At 46.5% G+C, this 20,200-nt stretch overlaps 1 protein-coding gene across 5 annotated transcripts in view; it reads right to left on the bottom strand.

The window, feature by feature from the left end:
* cracr2aa (calcium release activated channel regulator 2Aa) overlaps positions 1–20,200 on the bottom strand; it is a 205,020-nt gene continuing 184,820 nt past the window's right edge. For 4 of the 5 annotated variants that reach the window (XM_067999165.1, XM_067999167.1, XM_067999168.1 and 1 more), the window contains 3 exons: positions 15,032–15,133; positions 14,337–14,413; positions 1–2,309 (listed from right to left, as the gene is read on the bottom strand). In XM_067999165.1, the coding sequence (XP_067855266.1) occupies positions 2,219–2,309; positions 14,337–14,413; positions 15,032–15,133 (270 nt within the window). In that variant the 3' untranslated portion in view covers positions 1–2,218. Of the gene's footprint in view, positions 2,310–14,336; positions 14,414–15,031; positions 15,134–20,200 lie in introns of those variants that run through there. The other variant, XR_010966159.1, reaches the window with a different exon arrangement.

Raw genomic sequence — 20,200 nt, 5'->3', positions numbered from 1 at the left:
GTTCAGTTTTATTTAAGTTGTACGATGGTGAAAAATCAAGTGATACAAATACTAGCACAGCATTGTATTCAAGGCTTTTAACAAAGATCATTGTAGCAGAAGCAAATCTATAAAAGCCTCTCCCCAGCTCAGGGTGTTGGTGATGGACCATTGACCTGGAATCTGTTTCACTCACTGATCCCAAACAAGGCCTTGATAAGGTTATCAGTCTAAAAACATGATTTGAACTAGACTGCAGTACCAATGATTTGATGCTGAATGATCTAAAAAGCTGTATGGAGGTATCACCAGGTCCTGTTGAGGGACTTTTTATCGTCACTTTCTTTAATGAACTCTCTGTCCCCTTTTCCAGTATAACATCTGCTGCCAATCGTACTGTACTTTCACCATTAGAACTTTACAATTCATTTGCTTTTGATTTACTTGTAGTGCACTGATTTTTAAAAAAATATGCCTCCACCAAACTCCCAGATATTTGTTTTGAATCGCAACCTATAAAGCGAATTGTTTACTGAAATATTGACAATTTAGTAGGACCAAGGCCACTCACGTCCATACGCTTTGTAAATAAGGATACAAAAAGTTTCATGATTCAGACCGTTCTCTCTCTTCTTTCCTCTCAAAAAACAAAAACAAAAATGAATAATCCTTTAGTGGCACAGAACTTACTAAACAGCAAAAGTTATATTCTGTACACAATGGATTCCTGACAAACCTGTGTTATTAATCTGCAGCCAACATCCTGTGCTGTAAAAGGTTATTTTAATTTTGGCACAAAGCACAGATTAGCTGAAAAGGGGCACACAGAGACCCTATGACAAGATTTAAATGTTATTTTAATAATATAAAACACTGTACATGACAGTAAATCACGATTGGTTCGGACAGGATAGTATGTCAGGAAAAATTGTTTAAAAAGTTTCAGACTGTATTTATTGACTGTGTTAATTGAATATAATCACCTCTGTGCCCTGGTCTTTCCATCATGATCCACAAGTACCCCAGTGACACTAGTGTCTATACAAGCAAGATGGAAAATCAAAGAGCTGAAGTAGATTGGTACTATAAACATACCAATTCCAGCAGATTGCAGAAATAAAATTGAGCTCCCTTCTATAAAACCCACAAAAAACAACCAAAATACTAACTGTAAAAGTGTTAAGAGGAAGGCTGTTCCATAACTGAAATGTAAAGTGATCCAGTTAATTCCGCAACTAATAAGAATTCTAATCAATCTAAATAATTTTTGGTGTTGATTCCAACCTGCACAGAATCTGAGAGTTACTTTAAATAAGGTAAATTTTCTTAATCACATCAAAAGTTCCTTTGGAAAAATCTGTCAAAAGCTCTAATGGATCATTTGAAGGTTTATTTGCAAAGAGCTATCTTCCTTGTGTCTTGCTGATGATTGTATTGGTTGTTATGTCCTCAGAGATCATGTTTATTCTTCCATATTCACATCAAGAACACCAGTTCTTTTTTCAAAAAAGCTGCATAGCATTTAAAAAACAATCTTTGCTATTCTCCAAGATGTATAACACAAACAGAACTTACTACAGAGATTTATGGAGAACAAAATTCTACCCAGCGAAACACGAATGATCAGGTCATAGAATCATAGAATGGTTACAGCAAGGAAGGAGGACATTTGGCCCATCAAGTCCGTGCCGGCTCTATGCAAGAGCAATCCAGCTGGTCCTACTCCCCCACCCTATCCCCGTAGCCCTGCAAGTTTTTTCCTTTCAAGTACTTATCCAGTTCCCTTTTGAAAGCCACGATTGAATCTGCCTCCACCACCCCTCCTGGCAGTGCATTCCAGATCCTAACCACTCCGTCATTCAAAGTTTATCAAGATGCTTCATTTGTGCAACAAATCGCCTAATTTAAAAGCTCCCACTGTGTCCTCTCTGTAACTGACCGTTAAACACTGTACTTGTTGCTTAATTTGTTACAAGGAAATTCAAAAGCAAAGAATCTCCAATCGTGGCCAAACTTCACACTTTTTAAACAGAATCACATTAGTTGAAGAATTTAACAGATAAAAACTGGTAAAAATGACTGAAGTTCAGTTGTGTCATTCATTCATACGTTCTCTACAATTTCTTACAACAGAGATGAACACTTCAGAAGATACAATGAGATACAGTGTGACCCAGCCCCTGCTCCTCTCAGGTGATACCAAAGCTCCTCTGGTGATAAGAAATAAATTCTCTCTTTGTTATCTTGCACAGCAAGTTTTCTGTTGGGCAGATTCTTCCCCCAGCTCAACAATCTTCTCCTTTTCCTTATCTTCAAGTTCCTTTAGAAGTCTAAACAAACATATTAAATAAATGTTTAGTCACAATAAAAAGTGAGCTGAATGTTCCAAAAATTTCCCCCACCCCCTTTTCAAATTTGGAAAATATAAACAAGGAATGTTATATTAGAACACTATCCCGTCATGCCTTGTGATTACTGTTTCATACAAGTGGCCATTTATTGCAAAACAGAAAATGTTGGAAACACAAAGCAAGTCCGTCAGCATCTGGGATCGGAGCAGAGGTGGTTAATGGGTCGTGTGTGAACTGGAAGGTAAGCAAGTTTCATATTGGGATGAACTAAAGGGGTGAGGGGAAAAACAGAGTTAATGACCTGCAAACTAATTAATTACAAAGCTTCTAACTATTGGACGATATAAAATATCATCAGTTGACACCCAGAAACAACAATAAAAGAACAGAGAGAGTCACTGGTCACTGGGCCCTGAGGAGACAGCAGAGGTTCTGGCCACAATTTCTCAATCTTCCTGGTTAGGAATATTAGCAGCAAAGGTTTTATGTTCAAGACTCCATTTTTGAGGTTAAAAGACAGTTTTTGTAGAATCTGCTGTAACAAGTGATTTTTGTTGAATGTCACAAGAAGAGCTTGAATCATCATGGGGCCTTTGTAAAGCTGTTGTCATATAAGAATCCAGGTGTCATTCTAACCATCTAATGGATAAACTATCTGTTTGGTCTGGAGTCTGGAGGTAACAAAGGCACGGCTGAGGGTTTCAGCAGCAGATGAGCTGAGGCAGAGGCGGAGACGGGCGATGTTACGGAGGTAGAAGTAGGCAGTCTTGGTGATGGAGCGGATATTGAAGCTCCTGTCAGGGTCAAATAGGACGTCACTGTTCGAACAGTCTGGTTCAGCCTCTCACAGTCTCCAGGGAGGGGAATGGAGTCAGTGGCTCGGGAACTGAGTTTGCGGCGGGGACCAAAGACAACGGCTTCGGTCTTCCCAATATTTTGTTGGAGGAAGCTGAGTTCGGATCGGTCAATGCCCTGTGGGTGGCGGAGAGGGCCCAGGGGCTATGTGGCCGGGTCCTGCTCCGACTTCTTGTGTTCTTTAGATTTGTGGTTGGGATCAGATCAGCCATGATCTTATTGAATGGCGGAGCAGGCTCGAGGGGCCGATTGGCCTACTCCTGCTCCAATTTCTTATGTTCTTATGTTCTTATGTTCTTATTCTGTGCTTGTGAGCGTTTGTTATGAGATCCACTCTCTGGAAGGATGTGCTGATGTAAGTTAGTGTAAACCAAGAGTGGCCTTCAAGGAGGAATGATGTTGTGGTCTTTTAGCTGTGAGGGACGTCAGGGAAGCCCCAGGCCAATCTCCCAGCGATGGGGCGCAGCTACTGTAAGTGCGGTCTCCCGCAGCCTTCGTGTCATCATGTGTGATGTCTGCGAGTATCATTCCTTCTAATAAAGTCTATGCGTCTAGAACTTTAGTTCCTGGCACGGAGACAACAGCTACAAGCTCATCTCTCTCGCAGTGTAAATTAACAATCCCGTCTCTCATTTGTCACACTGCTTGTCTGACATCCAGTACGAGATGAGCAAAAATTTCCTCCAACAAAATATTGGGAAGACCGAAGCCGTTGTCTTTGGTCCCCGCCGCAAACTCAGTTCCCGAGCCACTGACTCCATTCCCCTCCCTGGAGACTGTGAGAGGCTGAACCAGACTGTTCGAACAGTGACGTCCTATTTGACCCTGACAGGAGCTTCAATATCCGCTCCATCACCAAGACTGCCTACTTCTACCTCCGTAACATCGCCCGTCTCCGCCTCTGCCTCAGCTCATCTGCTGCTGAAACCCTCAGCCGTGCCTTTGTTACCTCCAGACTCGACTATTCCAATGCTCTCCTGGCCGGCCTCCCATCTTTCAGCCTCCATAAACTTGAGCTCATCCAAAACTCTGCTGCCCGTACCCTAACTGCTGCCAGAGTCTCAGTAAAGGAAGATATAGCTGAGATACTGGATGGGCCAAAAATTGATAAAGAAGAGGTACTAGAAAGGCTAGCTGTTCTTAAAGTAGATAAGTCACCTGGTCCAGATGGGCTGCATCCTAGGTTGCTGAGGGAAGTAAGGGTGGAAATTGCAGAGGTACTGGCCATAATCTTCCAAACATCCTTAGATACGGGGGTGGTGCCAGAGGTCTGGAGAATTGCAAATGTTACACTCTTGTTCAAAAAAGGGTGTAAGGATAAACCCAGCAACCACAGGCCAGACAGTTTAACCTCAGTGGTGGGGAAACATTCAGAAACGATAATCCCTGAGAGAATTAACAGTCACTTGGACGAGGGTGGATTGATTAGGGAAAACCAACATGGATTTGTTGAAGGCAAATTGTGTTTCATTGAATCATAGAAAATAGGAGCAAGAGTAGGCCATTCGGCCCTTCGGGCCTGCTCCACCATTCAAAATGATCATGGCTGATCGTCTAACTCAGTACCCTGTTCCTGCTTTTTTCCCATATCCCTTGATCCCTTTAGCATTAAGAAATATATCTATCTCCTTCTTGAATACATCTAATGACTTGGCCTCCACTGCCTTCTGTGATAGAGAATTCCACAGGTTCACCACCCTCTGAGTGAAGAAATTTCTCCTCATCTCGGTTCTAAATGGCATACCCCGTATCCTGAGACTGTGACACCTGGTTCTGGACTCCCCAGCCATCGGGAACATCCTCCCTGCATCAAGTCTGTCTCGTCCTGTTAGAATTTTATATGTCTCGATGAGATCACCTCTCATTCTTCTAAACTCTAGTGAATATAGGCCTAGTCGACCCAATCTCTCCTCATACGTCAGCCCTGCCATCCCAGGAATCAGTCTGGTAAACCTTCGTTGCACTCCCTCCATGGCAAGGACATCCTTCCTCAGATAAGGAGACCAAAACTGCACACAATACTCCAGATATGGTCTCACCGAGGCCCTGTACAACTGCAGTAAGACACCCCTGCTCCTGTACTCAAATCCTCTTGCAATGAAGGCCAACATACCATTCGCCTTCCTAACTGCTTGTTGCACCTGAATGCTCGCTTTCAGCGACTGGTGTACAAGGACACCCAGGTCTCATTGCACCTCCCCTTTTCCCAACCTATCACCATTCAGATAATAATCTGTCTTTCTGTTTTTACAACCAAAGTGGATAACCTCACATTTATCCACGTCATACTGCATCTGCCATGTTCTTGCCCACTCACCCAACTTGTCTAAATCACATTGGAGCCTCTTTGCATCCTCATCACAGCTCACATTCCACCCCAGCTTTGTGTCTGCAAACTTGGAAATGTTACATTCAGTTCCCTCATCCAAATCATTGATATATATTGTGAATAGCTGGGGCCCAAGCACTGATCCCTGCGGTACCCCACTAGTCACTGCCTGCCACCCGGAAAAAGACCCGTTTATTCCTACTCTCCGTTTCCTGTCTGTCAACCAATTCTAAATCTATGCCAGTATATTCCCCCCAATCCCATTTGCTTTAATTTTGCACACTAACCTCTTGTGTGGGACCTTATCAAAAGCCTTCTGAAAATCCAAATACACCACATCCACTGGTTCTCCCCTATCTATTCTACTAGTTACATCCTCAAAAAACTCCAGTAGATTTGTTAAGCATGATTTCCCTTTCATAAACCCATGCTGACTTTGTCCAATCCTGTTAATGCCTTCCAAATGTTCTGTTATCACATCCTTTATAATAGACTCTAGCATTTCCCCCACTACTGATGTTAGGCTAACTGGTCTGTAATTCCCTGTTTTTTCTCTCCCTCCTTTTTTAAATCGTGGGGTTACATTTGCCACCCTCCAATCTGTAGGAACTGTTCCAGAGTCTATAGAATTTTGGAAGATGATCACCAATGCATCCACTATTTCCAGGGCCACTTCCTTTAATACTCTGGGATGTAGATTATCAGACTCTGGGGATTTGTCAGCCTTTAGCCCCATTAATTTCCCGAGCACTATTTTTTTTACTAATACTGTTTTCCTTCAGTTCCTCCCTCTCACAAGACCCTTGGTTCCCTAACATTTCCAGGAGGTTATTTGTGTCCTCCTTTGTGAAGACAGAACCAAAGTATGTGTTTAATTGTTCGGCCATTTCTTTGTTCCCCATTATAATTTCCCCCATTTCTAACCTGATAGAGTTTTTTGATGAGGTAACAGAGAGGATAGATGAGGGCAATGCAGTTGATGTGGTGTATATGGACTTTCAAAAGGCGCTTGATAAAGTTCCGCACGGTAGGCTCATCATCAAGATTGCGGCCCATGGAATAAAGGAGGCAGTAGCAACATGGATACAGAATTGGCTAAGGGACAGGAAAGAGAGTAGTGGTGAACGGTTGTTTTTTGGTCTGGAGGGAGGTGTACAGTGGTGTTCCCCAGGGATCAGTGCTGGGACCACTGCTTTTCTTGATATATATTAATGACTTGGACTTGGGTGTACAGGGTACAATTCCAAAATGTGCAGATGATACAAAACTTGGAAGGGTAGTAAACAGTGAGGAGGATAGTGATAGACTTCAAGAGGATATAGACAGGCTGGTGGAATGGGCGGACACATGGCAGATGAAATTTAACGCAGAAAAATGCAAAGTGATAGGTAGGAAGAACGAGGAGAGGCGATATAAATTAGAGGGCACAACTCTAAAAGGGGTACAGGAACAGAAAGATCTGGCGGTATATGTACACAAATCATTGATGGGAGCAGGGCAGGTTGAGAAAGTGGTTAAAAAAGCATACAGGATCCTGGGCTTTATAAATAGAGGCATAGAGTAGAAAAATATGGAAGTCATGATGAACCTTTATAAAACATTGGTTCGGTCACAACTGGAGTATTGAGAGAGTTCTGGGCACCGTACTTTAGGAAAAATGTGACGGCCTTAGAGAGGGTGCAGAAGAGTTTTACTAGAATGATTCCAGGGAGGAGGGACTTTAGTTACGTGGATAGACTGGAGAAGTTGGGATTGTTCTCCTTGGAACAGAGAAGGTTGAGAGGAAATTTGACAGAGATATTCAAAATCCTGAAGGGTCCAGACAGAGAAGATAGAGAGAAACTGTTCCCATTGGCAGAAGGGTCAAGGACCCTTCCGTTTAATCAGGGATAGTCGGCGTGGATTTGTTCAGGGAAGGTCATGCCTTACAAATCTGATTAAATTCTTTGAGGAAGAGACAAGGAGGATTGATGAGGGTAGTGCAGTGGATGTTGTCCACATGGATTTTAGTAAGGCATTTGACAAGGTCCCACATGGCAAACTGGTCAGAAAGGTAAAAGCCCATGGGATACAGGGGAATGTGGTGAATTAGATCCAAAATTGGCTCAGTAACAGGAAACAAAGGGTAAAAGTCGATGGATGTCTTTGCGAATGGAAATCCGTTTCCAGTGGTGTGCCACAGGGCTCAGTGTTGGGTCCCTTGCTGTTTGTGGTATATATTAATGATTTGGACTTGAATGTAGGGGGCATGATTGGCAAATTTGCAGACGACACAAAAATTGGCCGTGTAGTTGATAGTGAAGAGGATAGCTGTAGACTCCAAGAAGATATCAATGGGTTGGTGGAGTGGGCGGAAAAGTGGCAAATGGAGTTCAACCCGGAGAAGTGTGAGGTAATGCACTTAGGGAGGGCAAACAGTAAAAGGGAATACACAGTAAACGGGAATATATTGAGAGGGGTAGAGGAAGTGAGAGACTTTGGAGTGCATGTGCACAGGTCCCTGAAGGTGGCAGTACAGGTAGATAAGGTTGTGAAGAAGGCATACGGAATGCTCTCCGTTATTAGCCGAGGTATAGAATACAAAAGCAGGGATGTAATGATGGAACTATATAAAACACTGGTAAGGCCACAGCTGGAGTATTGTGCGCAGTTCTGGTCACCACATTACAGGAAGGACGTAATTTCTGTGGAAAGAGTGCAGAGAAGATTTACAAGAATGTTGCCAGGTCTTGGAAATTGCAGCTATGAGGAGAGATTGGATGGGCTGGGGTTGTTTTCCTTGGAGCAGAGGAGGCTGAGGGGAGACTTGATTGAGGTGTACAAAATTATGAGGGGCCCAGATAGAGTAGACAGGAAGTACCTGTTTCCCCTAGCGGAGAATTCAAGAACTAGAGGACATAGATTTAAGCTGATTGGCGGAAGGATTAGAGGGGACATGAGGAAAAACTTTTTTACCCAGAGGGTGGTGGGCGTATGGAATTCGCTGCCCGAATTGGTGGTAGAGGCAGGGACCCTCAACTCTTTTAAAAAGTACCTGGACCTGCACCTAAAGTGCTGTCAGCTGCAGGGCTACGGACCGGGTGCTGGAAGATGGGATTAGAATGGGTATCTAATCCCACCTTCCAGCCGACGCAGACACGATGGGCCGAATGGCCCCCTTCTGTGCAGTATCTTTTTGATGGTTCGATGGTTCTAACCAGAGGGCATAGATTTAAGGTGATTGGGAAAAGAACCAAAGTAGATATGAGAAAAAACTTTTTTACACAGCGAGTGGTTATGATCTGGAATGCACTGCCCGAGGGGGTGGTGGAGGCAGATTCAATCATGGCCTTCAAAAGGGAACTGGATAAATACTTGAAAGGAAAACATTTGCAGGGCTACAGGGATAGGGCAGGGAGTGGGACTAGCTGGATTGCTCTTGCATAGAGCCGGTACAGACTCGATGGGCCGTATGGCCTCCTTCCGTGCTGTAACCTTTCTATGATTCTAACTTAGGGAAGAGACAGCAGAAGCACTATTACATACATTTATATATATATATATAAATAAATTCACCAGAAAAGGGACTAGTGCCAGAGGACTGGCGGACAGCTAAGGTGATTCCTATATTCATGAAGGGAGATAAAACAAGTCCAGGGAACTATAGGCTAATTAACTTAACATTGGTGGTAGGAAAGATATTGGAATCTTTACTCAAAGATATAACAGAAAAACATCTAGAAAACAAAAATATAATAAAGAATAGTCAGCGTGGATTTCAGAAGGGAAAGTCATGTTTGACCAAATTTACTGAATTCTTTGAAGAAGTAACAGAAATTTCTGAATACTGATGGGGGAGAGGATTCCTCGGGGGAGTGCAGCCAGAGCCAAGTCCTCAGCTCAGCTGTACAGGGGAGGAGGGGAAAGGTCAGGAGAGCAATAGTGATCGGGGATTCTATAGTTAGGGGAACTGACAGGCGTTTCTGTGGCCGCAGACAAGATTCCAGGATGGTATGTTGCCTCCCTGGTGCTAGAGTCAAGGATGTTACTGAGCGGCTGCAGAACATTCTGGAGGGGGAGGGTGAACAGCCAGAGGCCGTGGTCCATATCGGTACCAATGACATAGGTAGAAAGAGGGATGAGGTCCTGCAGGCAGATTTTAAGGCGTTAGGAATGAGATTAATAAGCAGGACCACAAAGGTGGTAATCTCCGGATTAATCCCGGTGCCACGCGCTAGCAAATATAGAAATAGGAGGATAGAGAAGATGACTGCATGATTGGAGAGATGGTTCAGGAGGGAGGGCTTTAAATTCCTGGGACATTGGGACCGGTTCTGGGGGAGGTGGGACCTGCACAAGCCGGATGGGTTGCACCTCAACAGGGCCGGGACCAATATCCTCGCGGGGAGGTTTGCTAGTGCTGTGGGGGAGGGTTTAAACTAGCTTAGGAGGGGAATGGGAACCTGAGCGTAGATTCAGCAGGGAGAGAAGCAGAGCTGGAAATGGAAGGCAGAAAATTAGTAAGTGAGTTTGGAAGGCAGAGGAAACAAAGGTTAGAAACTAGATAATAAAGGAGTTTGGCAGTGCTTAATGGAATAGACCTCAATGCAAGGAGTCTATGAATAAGGCAGTTGAGCTGAGGACACAGATAGACACGTGGCAGTACAATATCTTAACCATTACAGAAACATGGCTTAAACAGGGGCAGGAATGGCAGCTCAACATTCCTGGTTACAGGATTTTCAGACGAGATAGAGAGAGGGATAAAAAAGGAGGGGGGTGGTAATATTGGTTAATGAAACAAATATAATTGTGAGGAGGGATGTGTTAGAAGGATCATCAAATGAGGCCATAAGGGTTGAGCTAAAGAACAAAAAAGGGGCAGTCATACTGCTGGGAGTGTATTACAGACACCATGGGCCCGATTTTAGCACCTGCTCTCGGGTGCGCCTCGAAAATCGCGAAATGGAGGACCCCGACCGGATCCCGCCTCGATCCCGCCCACTTCCGGGTTCCCCGCTGACGCACCGGCGTGCGCGCGCAGCCCCCGCTGGTGGGAATCCCGCAGGCAATTAAAGCCAGCGGGGTTCCACTTGACAATATTTATTTAGCTATTTCAGGTCATTAACTGACCTGATTGAGCTGTTTTATTAGGAAGTGTGGGATTTTACCTTGAACTGAGACTGTTTCCCATACTGGGGGAAACACTCTCACTCCAAACGGACGTGTTGCAGCCAGCAGCCTGTGGCAGCTGCCAAGGTGCATTCCACAGGTGGGGGGGGGGGGAGGGAGAGACCCTTCACCAACGCAGGAGGACACTCCGTCACATCGGGCAACGCCTGCCCTCCACCACCCTCCTCCAAGCAAGAAGATTCACCGGCGTGGAACCGCAACCCCTGTGCGAGGACACACTTTTCTACCGTGCACAACCCCTCAGACCTACAGCTGCCAGATGGGGGCTGCCTTGACATCCTCGGAGAACGAACAGCATGACCAGCCTCACCAGCCTCGCCATCCACGCCGTCCGCCTCTGACACGTGGAGCTCCACAACAGAGTGCTGTGACACATCCACCTGTACAGCAGGAGGGAGGGCAACCGCAGAGAGAGATGCGTCGCAGAGGGCACTACCCTCGCCACAGGGTCCACAGACCGAGGCTCAGCCTCCTGGACCTCTCTGAGCAGCAGTGCACACGGAGGCTCAGAGTCACTCGACATGTAGCCGTGGACATCTGCAGCCTCTTTCATGCCGAGCTGCTCCCGGTTGGCCCGTGCACCATCTTCCTACCTGTCGCTGTCAAAGTCACCACTGCCCTCCCGAACTTCTCCTCCACAGCCTTCAAGGGTGCAACCGGGGACATCGCCGATGTCTCTCAGTCGTCTGCGCAGAAGAGCCCTGCAAATACACCTACACCCACTCTGCAGTGACACAATGGGTGGCATCAGTGGTGGGTCCTCATAGTGATACCCAGGAGCGGGCATTATTGCACAAACCGGACAGGATTCGTGAAGACGTGGCAGTAGTGGTGCCAATATAAGGTGTGATGTGAGTTGTTCTGAAATTCAACATAAGTAACAACCATGACAAACCCTCAAACACCCTTGTGCATCCCCTTCATGCTCACGACACGTTTGCCTTACGCTGCCTACTGCACATATGTGATGCATGCCCTGTGGCTGCAGCACAGGTGGTGGCAGGTTGAGTGAGGCTGGCCGTGAGAGAGATGCACGAGAGGGTGAGTATGGGATAGAGCCATGAGATTGTATGAGGATTGGGTTGAGTGGTAGTGACGGGATGAGTACTGGCGAGGTGAGTAAGTGCAGGTAAGATGAGGATGGGGTTTGAGTGGGTATGAGGGGTGATGTGACAGAGTAGAGTTGGCGGTGCCGAAGGAGATGTGGGGTGGGGGCAGTGATGTGGCAGACGGAGTGTAGGGGAAAGACTACGTGTACTCACTGTGGCTGACCTACTGAGGTCATTGGACCGCCTCCTGCACTGTGTGCAGGTGGGCGATATGTTGGTGGTGCAGGTGACCCCCTCTGCCACCTCGAGCCAGGCCTTCCTGGTGGCAGAGGCAGGCCGCTTCCTCCCGCCCGCCGGGTGGAAGATCTCTGTCCTCCCCCTCCTCCTCACCCCATGTATTGATACCTGGAGTGAGGCATCATTAAACTGGGAGCAGCCTTCCCCCTGGGCTGCTCCATGCTGTAATTTTTGCTATTGGTTGCAGCATCTGTCAGTGGAGGACTGCCCCTTTAAATAGAGCGCCTCCAGCTGACAGATCTTACAGCGCATGTGCAGCCCGCCCGACGCGCAGATCAGCAGCGGGGAACCCGGAGGAGCAGGTAAGTGAATCCAATTAGTGGTTTGCCTGCTACGATCGCGCGGGAAACCCACTAATTTCACCGGGCGCGTTACCAATGCGCCCGCTTGCCCATCCGCCGAGAACCCGCAGCCCTGGTAAAATCGGGCCCCATATGTAGGCAAATTTCTGAGAAGTGCAAAAACAATAGGGCAGTAATAGTCGGGGATTTCAACTACCCGAATATTAACCGGGATGCAATCAGCATAAAGGGTATAGAGAGCGCAGAATTCTTAAATTGCATTTAAGAACATTTTTAGCCAGTGCGTAGCAAGCCCAAAAAGAGGGGGGGCAGTTCTGGATTTAGTTTTAGGGAATGAAGCTGGGCAGGTGGAAGGAGTATCAGTGGGAGAGCATTTCGCTGGTAGTGATCATAATTCAGTTCAATTTAGTATAGTTATGGAAAAGGGCAAAGATAGAACAGGAGTAAAAGTTCTCAATTGGGGATAGGCCAATTTTACTAAGCTAAGAAGTGATTTAGCAAAAGTGGACTGGAAACAGCTACTTGAAGGTAAATCAGTGTCAGAGCAGTGAGAGGTGTTCAAGGGGGAGATTCAAGGGGTTCAGAGTAAACATGTTCCCACAAAGAAAAAGGGTGGGACTGTCAAATCTAGAGCCCCCTGGATGACAAGGAGCTTACAGGGTAAGATAAGGCAAAAAAGGGAAGCTTCTGTCAGACACCGAGAACTCAATGCTGCAGAAAGCCTAGAGGAGTATAGAAAGTGCAGGGGTGAAATTAAAAAGAAAATTAGGAAAGCAAAGAGAGGGCATGAAAAAATACTGGCAAGTAAAATTAAGGAAAACTCATACAAGTTTTATAAATATACAAAGAGCAAGAGGATAACTAAGGAAAGAGAAGGGCTGGAGGATTGGAGGACTGCTAACGTTGTACCATTGTTTAAAGGTCAGTCAGCCTGAAATCATTCTAATAATTTGCAGATGGCACAAAACTTGGAAGGGTAGTAAATGGTGAGGAGGATAGTGATAGACTTCAAGAGGATATAGACAGGCTGGTGGCACGGGCGGACACGTGGCAGATGAAATTTAACGCAGAAAAATGCAAAGTGATAGATTTCGGTAGGAAGAACGAGGAGGGGCAATATAAACTAAATGGTACAATTTTAAAGCAGGTGCAGGAACAGAGAGACCTGGGGGTGCAAAGTACTCATTTAGTACCTCGGCCATCCCCTCTGCCTCCATGAGACATATAGAAAATGTTTCCACTTGGGGGAGACGAAAACTCGGGGCCATAAATATAAGATAGTCACTAATAAATCCAATAGGGAATTCAGGAGAAACTTTACCCAGAGAGTGGTGAGAATGTGGAACTCGCTCCCACAAGGAGTAGTTGAGGCGAATAACATTGATGCATTTATGGGGAAGCTCGATAAACATACGTAGGAGAAAGGAATAGAAGGATATGCTGATAGGGTTAGATGAAGTAGGGAGGGAGGAGGCTCTTTTGGAACATAAATACCGGCATAGACCAGTTGGGCCGAATGGCCTGTTTCTGTGTTGTAGACTCGATGTAAGCAAGTCTTAAAAATCATTGGCTTCTAAGCCTACACTTTCTGATCCGTGTGATTTTAGTACCAGCACCAACTCACGCAAAACAAAATCAGTTACCTTGGTTAAAAAAAAGCCAATCGGCAAATCTGGAACATTATATTTTTAAATAATTACAAGCTAGAATGACTTATTTAGTTTTTATAAAGTGTGCAACTTTAGCACTCACGTCAAACGTTAACACTCGGACAGTTTTTAATGTCCATGAAGTTCATTACCCACTCACTCCGTGACACTCTGCACTCAGACTGATGTGGGAATAGAGTGTTAGTCATGAACCAAAGTTTAGTTTTATGATCTCAATAGACAATGTCACGGTGTTGTGAAAAAAATATTAAAAATGTGGTGAATCCATTAAAATATACAAATCAATGATTACAAATCACTCTTTCAGACTTCTATCATCTTCTGTTACTCACCTAGCCAAATGCACCATGGATTCTGTTATATTGATCCCAGAGCAAGCACTGCACTCATAGAAAATCAAATTACATTCCTGTCAAAAGAGGGAAAAAGTTTAATGAATCCGCTTTAGATTTTTGTATCGATAAGTAAATAAGTGAAGAATTCAATATTCACAAAGGAAAGTTGTCCAAAAATAGCTGAGGATAATTAACATGAGGATTGGATGAGATTAACGGAAAAGCATTTAATAGACAGAAGCAAGAATAAAAGAAAGTAACTTTCCATCTGAGTAAGAAGCAGACAGAAAGTCAAAGTCCAGAAAGTCCTTAAACAGGAATCGAGATATCAAGGGTGGAAATCAGCAAACAGCAGAGGATTTAAACAAATTCTTCACACAACAGTCTATTCAAGTGAAGGCTGCAGAGATCCCAGAGTTTCACTGCTGTTCCTTCATTTTGGGAACTGGTCATTGAGCCACTCGGTTCCTGCTCAGGCTCGGTTCCTGCACAGTCACTTCTCCCAGACTTACTGTAAATGTCTGGACTCCACTCGGTTCCTGCACAGTCGCTTCTCCCAGACTTATTGTAAATGTCTGGATTCCGCCCCATTGTTCAGGCAAAAATATTTTGAAACCTTTAAATTATAGATGTTTTAAAGTGTTATTAATATAACAAACTACTCAGATCCTGTTAAATCTTGGAGTACAAACCTTGGCCAATCGCTGCCCCTCTTCACTAGAAACCTGACGCTCACTTTCCAGATCAGTTTTATTGGCCAAGAGGAGAATCACAACCTCAGCACCAGCTCCATCCTGTGAACACAAGGCTGCACATCACACCAAACACAACATGTTCACAACAAGGCTGCACATCACACCAAACACAACATGTTCACAACAAGGCTGCACATCACACCAAACACAACATGTTCACAACAAGGCTGCACATCACACCAAACACAACATGTTCACAACAAGGCTGCACATCACACCAAACACAACATGTTCACAACAAGGCTGCACATCACACCAAACACAACATGTTCACAACAAGGCTGCACATCACACCAAACACAACATGTTCACAACAAGGCTGCACATCACACCAAACACAACATGTTCACAACAAGGCTGCACATCACACCAAACACAACATGTTCACAACAAGGCTGCACATCACACCAAACACAACATGTTCACAACAGGGCTGCACATCACACCAAACACAACATGTTCACAACAAGGCTGCACATCACACCAAACACATGTTCACAACAAGGCTGCACATCACACCAAACACATGTTCACAACAAGGCTGCACATCACACCAAACACAACATGTTCACAACAAGGCTGCACATCACACCAAACACAACGGGCGCTAAATTGGATTGTGTAGCGCCCGTTGTTTTGGCGCTACACGGCCTCTCCAACACCCAAGATGGCGTCTTGTCACCACCTTGGTAAAGAAGTTAGCACAGGCACAAATACCGAACGCCAGAAGCATGTAAAGTAAGGAGAAAATGGATACAATCTGTGTGCAATGCTGATTTAAAGTGATACACACCATTTTGGGACTTAACTCTCAACTCAACACACAGTCTTAATACCGACCACCTGAACGTGTCTTAGAGAGTCTGGAGGACCACTACCAGTGCTATTTAAAGGGATCATGCAGGATTTACAGGTTAGTGGCTGGATTATTACTTCTGGCTGCCGAGATATTTGTAACAGTTATTGGAGGTCTCCTATACTTGAATACCAGGACGCGGGGACATAGCCTAACATTTAGAGCCAGGACGTGCAGGAGTGAAGTTAGGAAATGCTTCTACACGCAAAGGGTGGGAGAAGTTTGGAACGCTCTTCTGCAAATGGCAGTTGATGCTAGCTCAATTGTGAATTCTAAATCTGAGATTGATCGATTTCTGTGAACTAAGGGTATTAAGGGACTAAGGCGGGTGTATGGAGTTAGGTCACAGATCCACCATGATCTCATTGAATGGTGGAGCAGGATCGAGGCGCTAAATGCCACTGCCACTTGCTGCCTCCTGATATGCGCCACCTTCTCCTACAAGAAAGCGGGACCTGTGTCTGGGTGATATGCCTGTTATGGTTGAATAGCTGCCAGTGTGTGTGGCCTGTGAGTTGTGGCTGGGCGGCTTGCAACAGTGGTAATGTATAAGGGTGAGAGGAAGCATCTGATTGGAAGAGTTGAGTACTGATGGAAAGAGTTTGTTGGTATGTGGGTGATGGGGGGTAGTGCGTGGGGTAATGGATGTGGTTAGTGGTGCAGTTGGTAGGAGACGTCACTTGACAGTCGACCTCACTCACATCATGTCAAAGCATCGAACTTCTTCCTGCACTGAATCCATGTCCATGATGCTGTGCGCCTGGCATTGACTTTGTCCCCCACTGCCTCCCGTTGCCTTTTGGGTATATGTCTGGAGGGCCTCTTGCATCCCTCCCCCCTGCAGATTTGGATATCCCTCCTTCTGTCCACCTCTTGCAACAAGGCCTCTAGTGCATCAGCAGAGAACCTTGGTGCATGCACTCTCGCAGGCCTGGTACAAACTCAGATCGGTGAGATCTGACATGCAGATTGGAAGATGTGGGATTTCGTAGTGCACAACCTTTATTCAATGTTTTAACATAACTCATCAGTTTGTAAACACAGGGACGGGAGCTGCATCTGTGTTTTGTGTGTGCGATGTCTGATCTCCGTGCAAACAGCAGACTGCTATTTTCAGCAAACAACAGGTACCAGCTACCTTTAAGAGATTTTTAAGCGACAGTTTGCCTTTAAGAGATTGGGGCGCCCCGTGATGGTGGAAAGCGTGAATTGCATTGAATCCTCGTGTCAATGCTGATTCGGAACGCTGCTCGAAGGTAAGTCCTCAGGCCTCACAAAAGTCTCGTCCTGCCTGCGCAGGGGCTATTGGGCGCGGGGTCACAGCTGATCTCGCTACCCCCGCCCAATAATAGGCCCTATCCAATTTTTTCCCCCAACATGTTCACAACAAGACTGCATTTCACACTAAAGGAATGGAGGGTTATATTGGATAACCCCCGAAAACGGGCACTGGGATCGCGGTGCGCAATTAACCCGCGCCTGTTGGTTGCGATGCAGGCAGCACGGAACATTCGTGCTCCCTGATGATTTGAATGATAGCTGCATATAGCTAGCGCTACCTATGCTGTTGATTGGCTGCACGCACTAGCAGGGGGCCCCGATATCAGGAGTGGCGAGCACCACTTAAAGGCGGCCTGCATCGCTTAAAGGGGAGGTGCATGTCTTTTGGAAAGTGCTGGAACATATTGAAGAATGGCTGGGCCTGCAAGAGAGCATGCATCAAGGTTCTCAGACAGTGCACTAGAGGCCTTGGTGGAAGAGATGGAGGCACGGAGGGGCATCCTACATCCGAAGGGGGGGCAAGAGGCCCTCCAGACACGCGCTGAAGAGGCAGTGGGAAGCAGTGGCGGACAAGGTCAATGCTAGGAGCATCGCACCACGCACATGGATGCAATGCAGGAAGAAGTTCAATGATCTGACACGAGTGGTCAAGGTGAGTGAGTTCAACTGTCAAGTGGCATCTCCTACCAACTGCACCACTAGCCTCATCCACTGCTCCACGCGCTACACCCCTCATCACCCACCTACCAGTGAACTCTTTCAATCAGTACGTAACCCTTTGAATCACATGCTGCATCTCACCCTTGCACATTACCATTCTTGCAAACCGCACAGCCACAACTCACAGGTCACACACACTGGCAGTTATTTAACCATGACAGCCACATCACCCAGACATCTTGCAGGATACTCACTAACACACTTCCCTCTTTCTTGCAGGAGAAGGTTGCGCACAACACTAGGCAGCAGGAAAGACCTGGGGAAGGACAAGCTCGCCTTCACGTCCTCACCCCCCCCGGAGGAGACAGTGCTGTCCATCAATGGACAGGCCATCGCTGAGGCCGTGGCCATTGGTGGTGATGGAGGTATCGATGATGAGGGTCTGCATACCAGATCCTCCTTCTCACTTCCCACTTCTCCCTCAGCTCACAATCTTTTCTGACTCACGTGCTGTAGATGGTGGTAGGCACACACATCTTACTTTCTCCTCTCCCCTCACCACAACTCAACCCGTGTCTCTTTGTAATTTCAAATACCCAAGAACTAGAACCAGCCGAGTCAGAGAAGGCAGAGGAAGATGACAGTGATGATGCAGACACACCTTCACGCGATCTTACACTCGCAGACCACAGCTCAGAGACTGACACTGTACATACTTTAGAGGCTAGGATAGAGGAGGGATCTGCATGTGGTGAGACACCCAGCACAAGTGCGCAGGAGCCGGGGCGGGGGGAACGGATACCACAGGAGCCAACTCACCAGAGGGCGACGTCGCTCACTAGTTCTGCTGCAGAGGAGTCAGATGAGGACGTCGATGGGCCAGGCTACAGAAGGCGGCTGATAGGCGTACACTGCCAAATGCTTGGTGCACTGGAAAGCCTGTGCACAATGTCAAGGGGCATGGAGGAGTCCAGCTCCTTGACACAGGGCTTTGCACAGAGCTTGGAGTCCATCCCTTCCCACATGGAACAGGTGGTCACCTCCATCAGCACACCAGTGGAACCCACCATCATGCAGCGTCTGATGACCAATGTCACAGCTTCCATTGCAGCACAAACATCTGCCATCCGAGGTCTGACTGCTGCTTTGGAAGCTCAGACTGCTTCTATCGTGGCTCTGGGTTCCACTGTGGAACGGGGCTTCCAGGGCGTCACAGCACTCCAGCAATCTGTTCTCCAACAGATCACCAGGATTGCTGAGGCGCCACCCTGGGAGAGTGGCAGTGGTGCGATAGAAGACAAACCTGCTATCCTCGCTCAGGATAACAGCATTCCTGATCCTACCCCAGCCATTCCACCAGTGCCCTTGCTTTTGCCTGTCAGCCAATCAGGCCAGACTGCTGCAGCCCAGACCGAGATGGTGCAGTCTGAAGCCGGGCCCTCTCGGCCTAGAACTGCTTGAGGTCCTCCTCCAAGGTCATCTGCACGCTCCTCAATTGAAGGTCAGCAGCCTCCCACCACCCGTGCTCCAGCCACTGGGGATGCACCTCGTAGGAGCGCTAGGATAGGTAAAGGCACACGAGCGGCAGGCACTCAGGGAATGCACAAGGGTGAATGTTATCAGTTGGTTTGAATTATTTAATGTGTAAATCTATAAATGTGGTTATGAATTCGTATTTGGTGTTGGTTTTTATTTCTGCGATGAGCTGAGGGAGGAAGCAATGTGTTATCATAAGGAGGACGATTTGATGGTCATGTGGGAGAGGAAAGGTAAGGAGTGTGGGACCGTTGGTGAATGGGGAGGTGTCGTTGAGATTACTGGTATCGCTCATTAATCATCTGATCATTAATCATCTAATCATGGCAGACAGGGCCTGTCTACCTTGTTGCCTCCCTGCCTCTTCCTCCTTCTCCCCCAACTTCTGGCAGCTTGTCTTTTAGACTGCACATCGCACTAAACACAACGGGTCCGGAAATTAATACAGCTCCCAGCATCTGCTTTCAGAGACTGAGTACTGCTGAATGGATCCAGATACCAGAACCCTCTGTGCCCCGATCCAGTGACCTTCGGCCCATCTAGCCCACCTATCCAAAGTATTCCCTTCGGCCCATCGAGCCCACCTATCCACAGTATTCCCTTCGGCCCATCGAGCCCACCTATCCACAGTATTCCCTTCGGCCCATCTAGCCCACCTATCCACAGTATTCCCTTGGTGCATTTCTAATAATCCTCAGTCCCCTGTCCAGTTCCTTCTTCCTGTTAAAGTTTCTTGTTCACCACCTGTGCCGATAATCTGAACCGCATATTCA

This window comes from Heptranchias perlo, chromosome 18, assembly GCF_035084215.1.
Source record: "Heptranchias perlo isolate sHepPer1 chromosome 18, sHepPer1.hap1, whole genome shotgun sequence".
Classification (NCBI taxonomy): Eukaryota; Metazoa; Chordata; class Chondrichthyes; order Hexanchiformes; family Hexanchidae; genus Heptranchias; species Heptranchias perlo.
This window is presented reverse-complemented; position numbering and strand designations above follow the sequence as displayed.